The 20,038-nt window shown below is 37.9% G+C and overlaps 1 protein-coding gene across 7 annotated transcripts in view; it reads left to right on the top strand.

Annotated features, from left to right (window-relative positions):
• Fat3 (FAT atypical cadherin 3) overlaps window positions 1-20,038 on the top strand; it is a 651,224-nt gene that overhangs the window by 509,209 nt on the left and 121,977 nt on the right. For 5 of the 7 annotated variants that reach the window (XM_013069628.3, XM_013069629.3, XM_087212273.1 and 2 more), the window contains exons 5-8: window positions 8,023-8,337; window positions 10,759-10,969; window positions 11,405-11,473; window positions 19,445-19,584. In XM_013069628.3, the coding sequence (XP_012925082.2) occupies window positions 8,023-8,337; window positions 10,759-10,969; window positions 11,405-11,473; window positions 19,445-19,584 (735 nt within the window). The remainder of the gene's footprint in view (window positions 1-8,022; window positions 8,338-10,758; window positions 10,970-11,404; window positions 11,474-19,444; window positions 19,585-20,038) is intronic. The other 2 variants (XM_004838019.3, XM_004838020.3) reach the window with 1 other exon arrangement.

Below are 20,038 nucleotides of genomic sequence, written 5' to 3' on the forward strand. Positions count from 1 at the left end.
AGCCCAAATGCCCATCAACTGGAGACTGGATAAAGAAAATGTGGTTTTTTGATAAAATGGAGTACTACTATGCCATAAAAAATGAGAAATTAGAGACATTTATAGCTAAGTGGATGCACATTGAGGCAATACTCTTAAGTGAAATAAATAGGACACGCATGTATAAATACCAAATAGTTTCTCTGGTGTGAGAACTGAAAGTGTAAATAAGGACTAAAATGTATAATAGGTAATGTGAAATAGGAAGAAAAGGGGCAAAGGAGAAGGAAGTGGGAGGGCTAGGGGAAAGGATAGAAGGGAGTGGGATTAATATGAGAAAATGGCAAAATAGGAACAAAATCTTTGTAAATAGGGGGGAATGGAGGGGTTGAAGGGAGGGCTGGGCATGGGTGAAAGATGGGAACCAAGAGAGATTATGTAAAGGTGCAAATTTCCAATGATGAATGTCATTATATTGTATACCTAAAATGTACCAATGATTAGAATGAATAATTGATAATGTAAAATAGGAAGAAAAGTTCCAAAGGGGTAGGGGTAGTGGGAGGGGCAGGGGAAAGGAAAGAAGGGAATGGAATTAATATGAGAAATGGAAAAAATGGAAATAAAGTCTTTGTAAGTAGGGAAGGGTGGAGGGCGTGAAGGGAGGGCTAGGAACGGGAAAAAATAAGAATCAAGATGTATTATGTAAAGGTACAATTCCCAATGAGAAATGTAATTGTGTTGTATACCTACAATGTACCAATAAAAGAATTTAATTAAAAAAAAAAAGAAATAAACAGGCAGCCAAATTTGACCCTCAGGCTATAATTTGTTAAACCCTGTTTTAGAATTGAAATGCCAGTTTAAAATAACTTTGGAACTGTGGACCAGTACTTCCATTCACTTTTCTTACCTGTCTCATGGATGTAGCAATAGTTCTTGTCTCATGATATGGTCATGGTAAAGCTGGGCATGGGGGCTCATGCCTGTCATCCCAGCACTCTGAGAGCCTGAGGCAAGAGGGTCACAAGTGTAAGCTGAGCCTGAACAACTTACCCATGTAGCAAGACCCTGCCTCACAATTCAAACATTTTTAAAAAGGGCGGGGATGTAACTCAGTGTGAATACCTTGGGTCCAATCCTCTGTCCTGCAAAAAATAAATAAACAAATAGTTTTAATTAAAGGAGACAATCTATGGCCTAGAGCTCTCACTTCAAGTGTTTTGTGCCTGTAGTAGAAACCACTTTCTGTAAGCTAATATTCAATAGGGATAAATACAAATCCTGCACCTAGGTCCCTAAAGGGAAACCACCCACTTATAGCTTATTATTTTCTATAGGAGAAGACTTTAACTCTTTTATATCACAGAATTGTGATATTTGAGCTAGCATCCAAAATATACCTAGTCAGTAATTGAATACCTAAGTGTGGTGATGTGTCCTGGACAGTGGAGGTAGTTTATCCAGATCTAAGTTAGTTTGCTGTTGTTCTGTCTTGCATTGTATTCTGGAAAGGACACTGGTATATGGGGAAACACACTGAAAGATGTAACTAGTATAATTAATGATAATTATATGAATTACAGTTTTTAAATTATAATTAGAGTTTTTCAGTTTGGGTAAGGAATTCTCAAATATCTTTAAGGTTTTTAAGATTATGGAATTTTTAAAACATACTCTGCCCCCTTGCATTCATTAGCTTTCCTCCCATCTAAATGTGGGGTTTGTAACCAAGCTTCTTGAATCTAGACTGTGGTACTATTGGCCAATAGGCTATGGCACAAGTGATATTCTGCTAGTTTGTGAGCTTATGAAACAACAGCTGCCAGTTTCTTACCCTCAGGTCACTTGTTATATATAATATATACTTGGAAATTTCCGAGAAGATTTTATTGTTACTACCACAAAAGAAAAAGCATGTGAGATAATACTGTACGTATGTTAATTATCTGTATTTAGCCATTCCACGGGGTACATATGCATCTAAACATTGTATTGTATACCATACAATATTTACTTGTTAATTTTAAGAGTTTTTTGAAGAAAACCATTTTCTGACAATTGAACATATCAAACAGTCAAGGTGTTGCTTCATGAGACATTGAGGGTTTTTTTTTTTAATGAACTTGAATAGTACAGACAATTTGGGACATGGGCAATAGATGAATTTGGTAGAAATCCATGTTGGTTTATTTATCCCCCAGTTTGCCCCAAAATGAGATTTTTACCTAAAGGGCAATGGATAATTATTTCTTTCACTCTCTCAATAACATTTTATTGAATGCTTACTACATTCTAGGTACTATTTGTACATGCTAGGAATGTATTTAAAAATGAAAATCTATGCTTTATAGGGTTTATATTCTTGAAGAAGAACATATAAATAAGCACAGAAATAAAATATATATTATCAAATAATTATAATGTCAAGGATAAATATAATAGGATAGGGGGTACACTTTTAAATATGATGTTCTGAAAATACCCATTTATTTATTTACTTATTTATTTATTTTGAGACAGGCTTTCACTATACAGTCCAGGCTGGCCTTGCACTCACTATGTAGCCCAGGCTGGCCTCAAACTTACAGCAATCTGCCTGTCTCAGCCTCCCAAGTGCTGGGATTAGAAGCATGCACTACCACATTTGGCTTATGATATATTAATGGTTGAAGAGAATGTCAGATTTGAACTTTCCAGCTCAGATATACTGGATATATTCTTAGATACTCTTATAATCAAGAGGGACAAGTCAGTGAGCAATATTCAAGGTCTCTACTCTTAGGCAGCTAATATATTTATCTTCTACTGGAAACAACAAAAATATATCAGATTACTTTGGTGAATGTAAAATGTGGTCTTCTAACAGCTGTCAAGAGTACAAATTTCTCAAGATCCATTCATTTTGGTCCTATACATCTCTTGCATCTTCCAGGAATAGACTTAAGAATATGTGCCTCTTTGTAATCATGTTATTATGATTCACTGGGCCTGTGTTAGAAATCTAAAAGGGGCTTCAGGCTTGGCTGACTTTTCAGTGGTACTGAACTCTTTGTATTCCTTTCTGTTAGCTGTTAGTACAGAAAGAAATTAATCTTTCAGGCTTTTGATTAATCTCTAGAAACACTAATTACTGATCCACTAAAAAAAATAACTAGGTTAAGATGGTCCATATTCTATCAGGCTCTGGCAGAGCAAGAATACACATGGATTGCTCCTAAACAATGGCTCATTCCTTGCATTGTTAATGGAGAATGATGCAAAGGAGATGATGGGGATATCTTTATTTGTTTTGCTTCAATTTCCAGCACTGCTACTTCTTCCCTATGGGAAGGTGTGGGTTAGGTCTAAGGCAGTTCTAAGTGTAAAGTCTGAGAGAATCATCAATGATTAATATTCCAGATCCAAACATAGCAGGGTAGATTGGAGGATTTAAAAAAAGAATAATGGAAAATAAAACGAACTTAGTACCAATTCAGCAGATACTTATCAAGTGTTCACTTGATTCTGGGAAAGAAATGAAAAAGATGAGGTTCTTGCCTTTGAGTAGCTCACAGTGTGCTAAAGAAACAAAACATGAAAAACAATTATTTCAACAGATTGTAGATAAATGTCGACAAAAGTGAGCACAGTATCAGATGTGGCTGAGATTTTTGCATAGCCTTTGGCTTGGTAATATTCTCAGTTGTATATAGTGGATATAAACCCTAGAGTTAAAACTGTATGTGTCTCTATCTGACCCTCTATTCGTAATCATACAACCAGATGCCCTAGGGAGATCCTATGTTCAGTTGTTAAGGAGATCCTTCAATGTCTCAATATTCTTTTCATTTATTATCACTGTGAAGAGTTTTGGGCTAATTAATTCTTGATTTTATTCAACAATATTTATTTGGCATATAGAGCTATCCCAGGTGCCAGAACTTAACAGTGACTAAGAGCCAGTCCCTGACCTCAAGTTGCTCAAAGTCTGAAAGAATTGAATGGAAATCAGTGAGCAAATAGGCACTTAAAATGCAAGATAATAAGTAGTGTCCTAGAACTATGCAGACAATGGGATGGGAACATGGTGAAGACACCTACATGAGTCTGAAGGAGGGAGGAATAGCTGCTTCTGCCTTTTTGATCCAAAGCTTCTGGGATGAAGCAGGTATATTTCCAAGAAAAGGCATTCCATGGAGATCATTGGCTGTGTAGTGGGCTGGATGTATGAATATGGCATGCACAACCATGCAAGCTTGCCTTGTAACTGAACATACAAATAGAAAGGGAGTAGAAAGTGCACAGTGGTTATCAAGGCCACCTAGATCCTTGTCTTCAAGGAGCCCCTGCGGAGTACTATGAAGGTCAGTGGAATAATCAGATTTTTAAAGAAGAAATAACACTTTACGACAACAGCAAACCCCGGAGTCAGGGATATCAAGATACTGCCTTAGTTATCTAAATAAGATATAAGAGAGGCTCACCCTAGGGCAGTGTAGCAGAAGAGATTGACATGGGGGTGGTGCGATGAGATGTTAGCTGGACTCCAAACTTGAGTGGGTGTGCATGGTTGTCAGAAGGAGAACCTAGAGGCAGGCCTGGATTCTGGTGTGCACTAGTGGGTGAGTAAGTAGAGGTAGAGATGTCATTCAATGAGACCATGAATACAGAGAGGGAAGAGACATGAGGATAATTACTTCAAGTTTTTGCTTTTAGGATATTGAGGTATATGTGAGAGGTGCAGAAGGTGGATTTGTAGAAATAATTGAACATGATCTGCAAGTAGGGACAAGAGATATATGTTGGAGAATTATTGGCATGTAGGTAGCAGATGAAGCCCTGAGTAAGGAGATAGATGAGTAATTGACAAAAAAGACAGGAAAGGTAGTTTGAGGATCTGAATGACTTCATGAGGCTTTACAAGGTGAGATTGCTTTGTCTAAGGAGATTGTCTTTGTAGGACTCAAATTAGAATCATTACATAATCATTTGTGGAACATGTTCTGTCTGGACACAGGAAGACGGTAGTGAAGCAAACAAGCAAAGTTTATCTTTTCCTGTAAGGAGCTTAAAAGCACAGGTGGAAAATATCATGTACTTAGTTATTTTCCACCATAGTAAGTGGAACAAAAGAAAAGTATGTTAGAGTACATTAAATTGGTCTGTGGGGTCAGAGGCAGCCTTAAAGAAGTGACATGTCAGCTCAACCTCAGTGACAAAGGAAGGGATGTAAAGGGTACTTCAAGGGTGAGGGCTTAAGGACCTGGAGGATGCCCTTGTGGTTTGAGGGAGCCAGGGTACTTGAAGCGAGGTGGTAATGGAAGGGACTGTCTCTTCATGAGCCTTACAACGACCATGCTTCCCACCTGTAGGCAGTGCCCTCAAGGCCCTGGGCATGTAAATCCAGGTCTGCTCCACAAGAGAACATTTTCATGAGCAGCAGACCCTCCAGTGAGCAACTCTCTCTTCCTTCATCAGCCACCCAGCCTCAGAGCCTGTTGCAGGGCAGTTATTGACAGTGAGGTGATTTTGTGCACAGTGAAGACAGTGAGAGTTCCCTGGATTTGGAAAGGGGCTGTTTAAGCAGAAAGGAGAAACAGAAAGTGGTTGAGCAGCCAAGAAATCAATCTGTTTTGATCAAAACAGCTCACCTGGGAGTATAACATTTGCGTTCAGCAACAGGGTCAGAACGTGCCCCTTCAGAGCTCAGCAAGCCTAGGAAATAGCTAAAGAGTCAAAATCCGGCCTTGGCATATATTGGCCCTGAGTAGTTCCTTTGTGAGCACAATAAACCAATTGGGGAAATAACCTTAGAAGAAAAGTTGATTGATTTTTTCAAAGAAAGCAAGATCTATGAAAATTTATCTGAAGTCTATTAAAGCCATCCTAAACAGCTTGTAAGAGAAACTAGGTTGTGATTCCATTTTGAAAGAAACTGTTAATTTGTTTCTCTGCATTTTTAAAATCTCTTTTACTGTTGTTCTTGTCAGATTGCTTTATTAAGTGAGAAAATGGCTAATCAAGTGTTCTGATTCATTGTGGTTTCTCTCTTATTGGTGCTGAGTGTATCTTTACATTCCTTTTGGCCTTTAAATACATATTTTGAAGTAATAAGCTGTCTTCTGCAGGGTAATTATTTAAAAATTAAATGTAGGTTCTCCAAGTTTTGTGGCTAACAGAAAATTTAGAAATACCAAAACTTTAATACCTAGCTTTTGCACTTATTAACTGTAGAATCTTTAAGTTTCTATTTTCTCATCTGAACATGGGAATAAACCTACTTCACTTACTGAACTATATGATTTACAAAGTGAATGTGATAGTGCATGAAAGAATGCTTTAAAACTGTGTCATGCCATTCACACAATAAAATTATTCATAAAAACTCAAAGATTTTTATTTATCTGTTCTTCCCTGAACTCTCTTTTCTCTTAATTTTTATATATACACACGTACAAGAATCATACCACAGTCTTGGGAAGGGGTGTCCAACCTCTCCCATTTCCTAGAAAAGAAAAATGTATTTTATAACTGTCAAATGAACTTAAAATCATTCATCTAAATTGTAAAGTATGTATTGCAATTTTTATTTCCTTCAATGACAAGGTAAAAATTATACATGAAGATGTGTGTTAGTCTACAAAGGGTTCTGTAACAATATCAAAGGCAAGGTGTCTTAAACAACAAAAATTAATTTCTCAAAGTTCTGAAGTGTTTTACTTTGTTCAGACTGCTGTAACAAAATACTTTAGAGTGAATAATTTACAAACAACCAACATTTATTTCTTGTAGGTGTAGAGACCACAACATCAAGATCAAGTAAATCCAGTTTCTAGCAAGGGCCTGTTCCTCATAGATGGTATCTTCTGTGACAGAAAGGGACAAACAAGCCTCCTTGGGCTTTTTTGTTAGGGTAGTAATTCCATTCATGAAGCTCTCAGGACCTAATCATCACCAAATGGCCCCATCTCTTCATACTATTGCATCAGGGTTCAGCATATAAATTTGAGGAGGATCCAAATATGAAAACCATAGGATGGAGACCCATAAGTCCAGGGCCAAAGTTCTGGCAGGAGTTAGTTTCTGGTGAGGGCTTTCTTCCTGGCTTTCTCACTGTGTGCTTACATGGCAGAGAGAGATGGAAATGTTTAATGTCTCTTGTAGTTCTTTCAGATCAGGACTCCATATTTATAATCTCATGTAGTCTAAATCACCTCCCTAGAGGAGATATCACCCATATAATCACATTGGTGAGTTAGAGCTTTAATGTAAGAGTTTTGAGCTCATAAAGACATGGACTGAAAGAAGAAAATGAGTGCTAAAAGAATTTGCATGACAAGATCATTGTTCATCAATTAACAAACATCCATGGGCTAACACATAATGGTTATATTGTATTTTATATAAGTTGGATTTATGTTTCAGATCCATTAATACTATATAAACTACTATAGCATATAGAAATCAGAAATCATAGAAATCAGGCCTATTTCTTCACTTCACACCAAAATGAGTTCTTGATAGGGTGTACATGTTCCCCTGCTTTGCAAGATTCATAAGTTAAAACCTAATCCCCAGGACAATGGTGTTAGAAGATGTGACTCTGGGGAAATGATTAGGTTATGAGGGACACATTCTCTTGAAGAGGATGAGTGTCTTTATAAAAAAGATCTCAGAGAGCTAGCTTTCCCCCTCCACCCTGTAAAGACATAGTTAGAAGATGCTGTCCGTGAAGAATGAGCTCTCCTCATAGACCACTGGCGACTTGATGTTGAACTTCCTAGCCTCCCGAATTGTGAGAAACACATTTTGCCTTTAAAAGCCAACAATCTGTTAATTTAATAGCAGGAACTGACTTAAAGAGATGTGCTTCCCTACTATCCTTTCAGAAATGGTTTCATTACTGGTTTGGGGGAATCCTCCCTTTTACTGGTGAACTACACAAAATTTGAATGGAGATATCCTAGTGTACATTCAATCTTCGTGGGGTACACAGAGAAGACCAGCAAGAATGGCTTTTATCTTTTCTGATTGCATCATGCTTTCTTTTTCAAAACTCAGGTAACTGTGACAGATGGTGGCTCTTCTCCAAAACAGTCCACCATTTGGGTAGTGGTTCAGGTTCTGGATGAAAATGACAACAAGCCCCAGTTCCCTGAGAAGGTCTACCAGATCAAGCTACCAGAACGTGATCGAAAGAAAAGGGGAGAGCCCATTTACAGGGCTTTTGCGTTTGACAGAGATGAGGGCCCCAACGCAGAAATCTCGTACAATATCGTGGATGGGAACGATGATGGAAAGTTCTTTATTGACCCAAAAACCGGCATGGTTTCTTCCAGAAAGCAGTTTACAGCAGGGAGTTATGACATCCTAACGGTAAGATCCTCTGAATTCCAGCAATATTAATGCGGGGGCGGGGGGGGGATACTTTCTTATTCATGTATATTTCTTTGAGCAGGAAATATTTAGAGTAAAACATGCAACCAAGTAGCTGTGGAAAACTTTCAGGAGGAGGCAAGTACAGGTGAGAATTCTTGCCTGTTTTGGTGATATCCTGAAACAATAAGTTTCTTTGGGTTGTTTCATGTCAGTAAGTCCTATTCCAACAGCCTGCTGGAGCCTATATATCCAACCTCAATTCCTGAAATCCTAAATCATTCTCAAGGCACTGGACATAGATCTAAAACTGAGGATAGGGGAACAGCATAGTGACATATTCCACCTGTCACTCCACATGGCACTCAGCGTGCCCCTAAACTTCAAAAGGAAGAAAATTTTGTAATTGTTGACAGTGTGCTAAAACATGAATTTAGCTGTGCAAATTGTGAGACACAAATCACAATAGTGCTTATTTTGAAAAAAAAAGTTTTTAACTCAAGTAAACAGTGACTAAAGTTTTCATTGATTTAAAAAATTAAACACAAATAAGAGTACCGTTTCAACTAGTAAACTAGTACCCCTAATGTGCTCATTCGCTTCCCCAACCACTTTAGACATGAAATGTTACGCTTGTAGTATAGGTAATTAGTCATCTTTATAAGTGACGGGCATTTTCCAGCATCTCAACAGCTGTCAAGTGTTGGCATCAACCACCAGCCTTCTCTTTGTCCTCACCCTTCTGTGCTGTATATAATGTCCTTTATTATGTTAAGGATGGTATGAGTCCTTTGATTTATCTTTTCATTCCTAGAATTATGTTCTTCTCCCTGCTCAGGAACATAATCCAGGACATTGTAGACAGAGACAAGAAGCTCAGTCATACACCTAATTTGATTCCTTACAGCACAGCCCCAAATCGAACCTCTGTGGTGACACTTGGAAGGCAGTAAGGTTCATTGTGAATCTCTATTCATGTGTGAATGATGTGCATGGAAATGTGCAGTGGGAAGCAGCTTTGTGACACTTGTCTGGACATCTTTGAGGATGGGACGGACTATAGTAGACACTGTTTGTACCCAGCCTGAATCCCCTCTACAAGACTGGTTCATCTATCCTCTCCCTGCTGAGAATGTTGACTACTAAGGGCTTACAGCTGCCCTCTTATCCAGAGGTGATTGTTGGCCCAAGAGATTTTATAATCCCATCCTCAGTCTAGCAGTTCACAAACAAAGACTCATTGACCTGCATTACCTCAGGGTTCATATTACAGATCCAATAATCATGATTCAAAGCTCTCCATGACATCCCAGGGTCAGCTAGGACAATATCCTTGTTTAGGACCTACCCCTGCTCATTTTGATGTTATTTCCTTTCCCTTAAGAGCTCTTCCCTCGGCACAAATTTGTATTCAAAATCTTGCCCTACCCCTAAGGATCCTGACTCAAGAAATGTATCTTTTAGGACTCTCTATCCCATGGGGATTTTGGGGGCAAAATGGTCATCTATGAACATAAGAGTGCTGCAAGTTGCTGCTCTTTTCATAGGCTTTCGTTATTAACTCTGTACCTATAAATTTTATTTTGGAAATACAATATTTTAAAATAATTTTAAAATAATATTTATTTATTTTTAGTTTTAGGTGAGAGTTTTTTGCTCTTTGGACTTTTTGACCTGTCCATTTGAGTCCAGGACACCATATCTCTTCACAATAGCTGGGTGAGGAGACCTGCTTCCCTCAGCCATTATAGAGCCAACTCAAGACCACAAAGAAGTCATTAACACTGTCCTCTCACCATCACATTGCCTGCATGCACCCATGCTGCTACCAAGAGAATTCTCCTTCCTCCCTTCATAGCCAGTGTAACAGTAGAGCCTTGGAGGCAGTTGGCCCAAAGTATTGTCATTCACATGCTTGTACCCATCACCTTCCAGGGAACTATGTAAGTAGGATGCATCGCCAGCATAAAGAAGAAGGAAGGAGCTGCAAAACACACACACACACACACACACTCACTCACACATATATCACTGACGCATAACTAGGAATTCACAATGTGCCTTACTCCCTTTCAAGTATCACACTGGAAGTGAGGTTCAGAGTCATGCTGTAAGAAATCAAATGAACTATTCCTCTTCACATAAACTATATAATTCATGTGCATAAAACACGACAAATTGGAGGTGCAACATCTGTTTTTCAAGATTTCCATATCACACATGGAGTGAGCCTTACCCCCAACTAGGTTGTGTTCCCATCATTCTACAAGCCAGTCTACCTAAAACTCTACTCTTTTCTTCCCTTTGTCAACACCATGCCAAGCACAGACTCTTGACCCAACACCACATGAGTGACAACCTAAACTTCTACAAAATCAGAGTTCTAAGACATCTTTCTGTGTTCTTTCTGTGTGTGAGTAGATAAAGGCTGTGGACAATGGCCGCCCACAGAAATTCTCCACGGCTCGCCTCCACATTGAATGGATTAAGAAACCACCCCCCTCACCTATACCGTTGACCTTCGATGAGCCATTTTATAACTTCACAGTAATGGAAAGCGATAGAGTAACGGAGATCGTAGGGGTGGTGTCTGTGCAGCCATCTAACACCCCTCTGTGGTTTGACATAGTTGGTAAGTTTAAGTCCTCTAGAGGAGTACTGGGCAATGTAATTAACTGTTTGGAGCAACTAGCCAAAGGGGGGAAAAAGGAAAAGAAAGAAAATGCAAACAAAAATCCTAACAATTACTGCTAAGATTAAAAAATATATAGCTGTAGAATGCAAAAGAGCCAGTAAAATGAATAATTGACCTGTGCTTTCGTTCCAACTCTGTAGCTAAGCTGAACAGAAAGTGCTCTCTGGCTGGATTTTCCATAGTATGTTATTTACTGCAATCTTAATGTCTTTCTGTGTGTCATTTAAATTCTATTGTCACACTTGGCTAATCTCATTTCTAAATGTATTGATGGTACTAGACTTGCTGTCCTTCATTTCTCTCTTTTTCTTCACCTTTTTTCTGCATTCTGTTCTTTTTTTTTTTTTCTGCTCCCGACTGCCCTGCTTCAAGGTGGCAAGCATGCTCGAGAGATGTTCTATATTCTACAGACAGCTTGTGGGCAGAACTGTTCAACAGAAGGTACCCTTAGTGCAAACACATTTGCTAAAATACAGCTATCCAATCTGCCTTTTATGGGTTTTTTTTGAAGCAAATTGAATTACATCTTTCATAACTGCCTGTGACAGGCTGAAGTGCAGCCCACAGATTTCATACATGCCTCTAACAGCTATTGCATTACTCATATCCAATGACTCCTTTGTTTGAGGTTTGGTGGGGTTGGGGTTTGGGGGGGGTTGTTTTGAATTTTTTTCTTTGCTTTTGAGGTACGTGGGCTTTTTGTTGTTTTGTTTTTATCTATTCATAAGTTTGTTTATTTAACTGGGCCTTTCCAATTGGAAAATAAAATAAAATGTATTCCAGCCCCTCTATTTTATAGCAGTGATGCCATTCATAGACCAAAAAGCCCCATCAGAAGAGTCCCCTGGCTGCAGTCCACAAAAGGAAAGACAGGAAATAGAACATAGATATATAGCCAGTAAGCCTCCTGCATAAGTTGAATAGAGAAAGCAGATGGAAGTGTCCAGGATAGACCTTGGGAGCCAACCTTTAAATTCCTTGAAAGAAAGCAAGCAAGTATGTCAGGCTGCAAAAGAAAGGGCTAAATAGCATTGCAGCCCTCCACACACCGGCAGGAACAGGCACTGGAGAGAAAATGAGCACCCAGGAATGGGAAACAAAATAGGCTGTTGCTAAGAGGAGAGAGCAGAGAGTGTGCCTGCCCTGATCTGACACTGGTTGAGCTGAAGCTGACTTCCCACGCTTCTCAGTGGGAGGCAGAGAATCCAGGAGAGAGTTGATCTGGGAGAATCATTTCCTTCTACATGTCACTGCCTGAACACGATGGACAGGAACCTGCCTCTCTTGCAGGATGGCTGGGTCTGGGGAAAGGATTAGGATGTTCCACATCTGTTTTAATGAGACACAGAAAAAGAATGCACCATGGCTCCAAATCAAACCTCAGTAGTCTTCTGAACTCCCAAGAAGAAAGGGCTTTTTTTCCCCTACATATCTTATTTCATGCAATGAGGGTAGAACGTCTTTATTTTACTTAATTGGCATTAATCATACCATCCCCATACATGACCGTTTTGATAAAAAGGTTTCAATTTCTTCTTCATCTCTATTTAACATATTTGAAATAGAACCTCTTTTGTTCCATGGAAGATGTCTCCACTACTTTATCTTCTCAGCAATTTTCACTTTATTACAATATTAGCTAAAGCAGTTTCTTCTTTCTTGGTGCAACAAAGGGTTGCATATATGCCCTAGTTGTCTGCTGTCTGTTGTCTGTGCATCTACCTTTCATGATTCTTTCACTACCACCATAGTGAGAGTCACAGAAAACGCATTTCAGTTTTAAAATATTTGCCTTATGCTAGGTCTCCAGGAATATGTGCAATAATAGTTTTTGATATAGCTCAAAGAGGCGTGCATTAGGAACAAACATGTGCTGTCCTGAGTGATGAGTTGCCCTCTCTCATTATCTACCAATTCATCCTCTTCTTCTTTCACACTCCAGTTTTCACATGCTTTCCCTGCTTGACAGTGCCTGTTATTTCCTAGGCATGATCTATGCATGAACCTCCCTGACCCACAGCACATTCTGCCTGCCACCCACACACCCTGGGATACTCATCCTTGTACTCCACTTCAGAAATCTTATAAGTACATCTCTCTCTAATGCTATCTGACCAGTCACCTGACACTAATTATCCATTTGCAATTCATCAGCATCCCTACATGTCTGTTTGTGTGTAAATAGGCATGCATGCAACCTTACTTGCAAGTTTTTCATGTGAGCATTATTGGTGCTGTTGTATGTTTTCATTTGTTTGTCCTGTCTCCATTCTTAATCCTTAAGGTCAAAGCCAATCCTCCCCTCATTCCTTCCTCCTGCGTACACTTCTGTTGCTAACTCCCAAGAATGAGATGAATAAACTATGATGACTGATGGAGATGCCTCAGGCAGTCGATATGTTTATACTACTGATGGTTCCTAAGACCAATGCAAGATCAGTGTGACCTTCCACTGTACTCCTAGCAATAGCAACCTTAGGAGATTTGACAAAATTAAGACATCACTGATCCAAGAAGAGAGTACTAGCTTATAAAATGAGAGCCTTGATGGAAGAAGCCTTTAGGCCATCCACATGTAAATCCAGAAAGCATTATCCAGGACATGGCATCAGTTTTCCTGTTTCTTCATCTCTCAGTTTTCATGTTTCCTCATCTCTGTGTGTTCTAAATGCTTCACTCTTCTTATACAACCCATAGTCTCTGTGCCCTGAATAGTTCTTGAAACGAATACTTATCGGGTTGTCCCCCTGGTCTGGATGCTTCCACCACAGAAATTTCACTGTAAGTCTGGTAATATCTAACTCCTTTTACAAATTGAGCTTACTGGGCCAGATGCCCAAACCAAACTTGATTTTATTTCCATCTTCACATCCAGCCAACAATATCTTGAAAGGCCAACTCTTTATTTCATTGTAGAAGTGAAATCCTTTCCCTAGGTGCTGGTTGCTTCCAGTACTGATAGGGTAAACATCTATTGTTTTCTTTATCATATACAGGTGTTTCGTTCTTGCTTTCAGGATTTCTTATTTGTCTCCATGGAAACTTTCATCTCTTTCTTTCCTAACTCCTTACTTAAGTATCTTCTTTGACCAAACTAACATAGAGGGGACAGAGAGAGAATAGTGCCACTTAGTGCTTAAGACAGCAGTATACCATAGGCAAATTCAAAGAATAAGCACAAATATAATGTCAGCATAAATCTGAAATGAAGTTTCAGGTTAAAGTTCAGTTCTTGCTTGGGTAAACACTTGACTCAAGAGGAGTCACTATTTGTTCCCTTTATAGGCCTAGCACATTCAGACACCTATATAGACCCTGAGATACAGAGTATACAACATTCTGATCCAGCACTGGTAGTTCACAAATGCTCTAATTAATGAATTCTTTGTAAGTACACAGAAATAGTGCTTCCATGTGCTTTTCCACTGAGAGTATAATCTCCTCTTTTTCCCATTTCCCAGTATACCTGATTATAACTTAATTATATTTTTTCCTCCAACCAATGCTATGAATTCACAAAATCTGTATGGCAAGATTTTGTTCCCAAGCCTTGACCCTTGTACCAGACTCTTTCTCTTGCCTCCAAAGAGATCGCTGCTTAGACTATTATGTAGCTAGACTCTCTTTAGCTTCCAGAAACAGAAGTCCTACATATCACTGAGTTAAGAAAGCTGTAATTAAAAGGAAACATAATAAAGTTCAGCTGTTCTGTTTAAACAGCCCAATGCACAGCATGTTCCTTCTCTGTGTTAAGAGGGAAAGAAAATTAAGGGAACAAAAATAACCCATAATCCTTTGTGGCTTTATCACGTATCTTCACACTTCTCAGGAGACTGATTTCAACTCAGCAGCTCCTTGATTTACATACTCTCCAATGTGCATGCAATCTGGTTCACAATTCAGTCCCTGAATCTTTATCCTGATGGCAAATATTTAAATTGTAAAGACCACCATTATTGCACAATTTAAACAATTCTTCCATATCCACAATTTGATACGGGATGCTGCCATACATTTCTAGCTTCTCACCCAAATTAGAATAGAAAAAAATGTTTTTCCTTGTAGGTAACAAGTAACTAAAATATCTGTATTTCTCAGCTATTGTATAAAGAGGCAAAAAGCTATTCTTTGAGAATAATTTTCAGATGGTTATTGCTAAGACATAGGAATATCTTACTGTGTTGAAAATACTTAAGGCCATCTTGACCCTCTCGGTTCATTATATGTTCTTGCAAACTTTGAACGTCCAGCCATTCCTATCTCATAAGCTTTTGCCTGCCTTCTTGAGTCCCATCTGCTGTGGAGCCATGGCTTATTTAGAATTGGGTCAAGTAGGCAAGTTAAACTCTGATAGTGGCCTTATTCTCTGACTAGAGCTTGGACATCTATGGATCTTTCCTAACAAGTGACCATATTTCTTCATCACGAAACTCTCACTTGCCTCTTCGGAGAAGCTATGTTCGTTTCTAAGACAGCTGTTCCTCCATCAAAGTGACTTTTGCTCAGAGTTATTCAACTAATATCTAGCACTTCATTTCTCTTACTCAGCCCTTTTTTCCATAATGTGATCCTATATAGGCCTTTCTTCTCTCCATAGCAACAATCTCACCTGTAGAAGCACATGTGAAAAAACTTAAGAAAAATAGCTAAAATTGCAGAAACACTTCATACATTAATTGTGTTAAGAAATTGAATGCTAAACCAGATTCTAAAGGAGATTTTCGTTTCTACAGTGTTTCCTGACTTCCACTGGGTGTCAGGAAGCTTTCCATAGAAATAGCTTTTTCAGCCCAGTACTATGCTTGCTTCATTCCAAGGCAGAAAATTATTCATGACCACACCATAGCTGATGTTTAACATTTCTTCTGAAGCTTGGTGTACATGCTGAGCTTGAAAGAACAGCTTGTGTATGACTCCCTTAAATTCACTGAGATTCAGCAGCTTAGTGTTTTAGAAGGTTCTCCTATAACAATTCTTCCTTGGTGATTTTAAGATTTGGGATTGTATTTTGAAAACTATACATACAATGGAATGGAGTCATGTTAGGGGAGGGATCTGGAAGCTTCTCTACAAGACACGTGTGTAATTTTCACCATTCAATCTTTATGGAGAGATGGTGGTGCTTTATACACATTTCCAAAGAAAATCCTGATTTAATCATGGCCCAGTGCCCTGCTACCCAGCACCTTCAAGCAGTAGCTCCTGTCTCAAAGCATTTTCATTCATGTCCTATTCTAAAGTCTTTTTTTAGGGCATCCCTACTTGCTATGTTTAACTTTAGAGTCCAGTAGAAATCCAGTGTGAATCTTTGGTTCTTTGTTTACTCTATTACACCTGACTTAACCAAAAATGGTTGAAGAGAAATGTCCCGTATGTGAATTATCTGCTATGTGGGCTGTTCACGACCTTGCTTTTAACCATTTCTGCCGCACACCCCTGCAGCAACGCTCAGGCTGTGATGTTTCTAATTTCCCACTTTGTTGAAACTCAAACAAGCTCTGCAGTGTCCTCCCCTTCCCCACCTTTTATTTAGCCTCATGCTGTTGCACTGAACACACTCTTGCTTTGCATGTTCTGTTACTGGCTCTGAGGAAGCACACCTCTTTTACACAGAGCACCTCTAGTGAAATGGACTCCTTCCATTTGATATTCTTACCCCGGATGATTTGGATATAGTTTCCTACAAAAATAGAATCACCTCTCAGGCTAAATGGGAGCCTGAAAAATGAGACCTGGGGGGGAAATGTGGAGTCATTTATGAAATGGGATGCTTAAGTGTAGGTTATTAAATTGTGTGAGGGTTGATGGTGAACTGCTGGTCTAGATTCTTTGTCCCTTGTCAGAAATTCATTTTAAAACTCAAGGAGGATCTTATTTTACATGAAATCTTGGCTTAACTAGGACCAAATGTCCTGAAAATAAGTATCAGAGACTGCTGGCCATATTGGTAGACTGCGAAATATTCCGCAGATTGTCTCTTAAATGCTATTTCTCCTCCTCTAAGGGTTTCCAGGCTGAAGTACCTGACACAGTAAAGGTGAATAAAGAGACAGGCGCATATACACACCACACACACATGCACACACACGCACACACACACACACACACACTGAGGAAAAAAGAGAACTATAAAAAAAAGCCATGACAGTTGCCAAAAATGTAATTTGATACAAATAAGACTAAGAAAAAGCACACAATCTGTATGACACATGTTAAACGTGAATTTTATATCACTGAGTACATGGAATGGTTATGTTCTTTGGTGTAGTGTTCTGAGGAAAATGCAGATCTTAGTGAGCAACAGCATATAAGATCATTCTCATTTAACCAAAAGCTGGAACTGGAAAATATTTTCTTCCTTGCTCTCTAAATTTTATTTTCTTTGGTCTTTAAACTGGTGCAAAGTAAAGTTTTACAATTTGCATAATTTCTATTTTACCTTGACCTATGTTTTTTTACTTTCCAAAATAATCAACATTAGAGGATGACCCTTTTCCTCACCAAAATAAATAAGTAAATAAATAAGTAAAATAGTAAGTCCTCAGATTTAAGAAAGTAAACATCTCATAGAAAAATATTCTGATTTAAATGTGACTTAATACCCACTAGAAACAGATCTAGAAGTTTCATCCTCATCTTTCTCCCAAGTTTAATGAGGCAATGTTATCTGCTTTTTTTGTAAGTTTCCATGGCAAACCTTTTCAGAATGCACCTCTGGATAGCAAATTTTTTGTCTGTTAAGATAGTTATGCCAGACACTTGAACCAGCCTTCCATTTCTTTTTGTGTGGTTATTAACATAAGACATTCCTTTCAAATAGTAAAGTGTCCTAGGCTCACTTCTCTCTTAAACTTAAACTCCCCTGCCCCTTTTTGCTTATCCTAGTCTTCAAAAGACTTTTTGGGGTTAATGCTAGTGCTTCTCATACATCAGTTAAAGGTATTAATTGCAAGATGAGTCTGTTTTTAGATGAAATCTTTGAAAAAATATGTCATCTCCAAGCAGTGCTCTGGTACCCCTGTATCTCCATAACTTTAATTAAATGTCAAGGGCAATTATGTTCTGTCTAGCAATTAAATAATCTTAAGTGTATATGACAGCTGCAAGCAATAGGTATTTGAAATATGTATGACCACTTTTTAAAAATAAACCATATCATTTATTTTGTTTCATGTACATCAGAGTCTAGTAATTCAGGTAAAATTTTCCTTTCCCTTAACTCATATGCTAATTTATAATTGTAATATCATAGAAGTGGATTATTCACTCATCAGCAAAAAGAATTACAAAGAATGTAGAATGTAAGAAGAGTCTAGTTTTCTTTTCTAAAATATGAAATTAAACAATATATTGCCCAGTGTGCTATAGCTAAATAAAATTATCCAACAACAAAGTTAGTTAACAGCCTGAAACTTAAGAATAAAATAAATAGAGCTTGTGAACATATACCAATAGAATTAAAATATATAACATATACTTAGAACTGTTCCAGTATGTATACCATTATCTTCTGTCCTCTTAATTTTTTTTTCATTTGGGGAAGATCATAAAGCACACTTTGGTTTACAGAGATGGAAACATCAGCAGTAATTTCAACAATGCTAGTGCTGTCTTAAGCAAGCCATTTACTATCCATAAGTGATAGCTGACCCAGGGGGAGAAAGTAAAGTTTTCTAAACCTTTATATAAACTATTTCATAAATTACTGTAGTATAAGCTAGTATTTCCCTTACTTCTTTCCCAATTTTATTTTGTAGATTTCTCATAAACTTTTATTATTTTAGGAGAAAATTAATTCACACTGTCAAGGTGGCAAAAAATATTACTACAGATGTCTTGACTTGGAGATAGAGAAAATTTTTCATATAAATTCATTTTTTTACTTGTTCTTATTTTCCACACTCATAATTTTATTTCTGACATTTAATTGAGGGAATCCAAAGTCTTCCAGCCAAATGTTTACCACCAACCCTAAAACAAATTTATTTAAAGTATCTACTAATTTTTGTCACTAGCAATTGGACTATTTGTTTACTTATAACTTAATCTTTTTGGAAAAAACAAAAGGATCTGCACATTCATAGCACAGAAGCCACAGGGGCTGAAGGGCCATTAGCTTTCTAAATACTCTATGGAGTCAGTTTATGCTTCACTACTCTAACATTATTGCTGAGGTTTTTCTTTGCAATACATTCTTTTTGTGGCATTTGTTATGCATTGTAGAGGCTGTATTTTGAAATATGAATTAAGTTGGAAATAAAGAGGTCCCATTTAAGAGGTATAAAATTGAACCACAGGTATGCCTGTCACAAAACATTTCTATATAAGAGTTCCCTTTAAAGATATGCACTTCAGTATATGTAATAATTTCTCAGATGTACTAATTTCATGTTGTTTCTGTGAAATCATCAGGGGGGAATTTTGACAGCTCTTTTGATGCAGAGAAGGGTGTTGGAACAATTGTCATCGCAAAACCTTTGGATGCAGAGCAGAGGTCTGTCTATAACATGACTGTGGAAGTCACCGATGGGACAAATGTTGCTGTCACTCAGGTAAGAAGTTACTGAATACCAGGATGTAGAAAGATCTGCTAAAGTCAGGATTGCAAGCAATGAAAACAAGGTCTAGTAAATAGTAAATCATGTTCATAGATTTATAGTGTTCAAAAAATCATTTTAAAGAGCAACATAGAAAAAGGATTCTGTCAATGGTATTGTATAACCTAGCTGCCTCTTTCAAGAAATTGTAATTATTCATGCATGGAATAATGATACACATTTGTTTCTTGATCCTTTACTACATGTTTGTGTCTCTGACAAATTTTCTTGAATTTTCAAAGAGAAAGAAATCTATGTTGTCTGTATAACACACTGAGATTCTTCACCTCCTCATTTTTTAGTCACTGAAAGTTAAAACTGGAGAAAGTACTAAGAGTCCAAATTCACTTTACAGACAAAGGTGGAAGTTCTCCGTTTAATGTGGCAAAGCCTTAATAAAGAACAAGAA

Source organism: Heterocephalus glaber, unplaced genomic scaffold (assembly GCF_053883595.1).
Source record: "Heterocephalus glaber isolate CG9 unplaced genomic scaffold, H.glaber_assembly_v1.0 deba00001429, whole genome shotgun sequence".
Classification (NCBI taxonomy): domain Eukaryota; kingdom Metazoa; phylum Chordata; class Mammalia; order Rodentia; family Bathyergidae; genus Heterocephalus; species Heterocephalus glaber.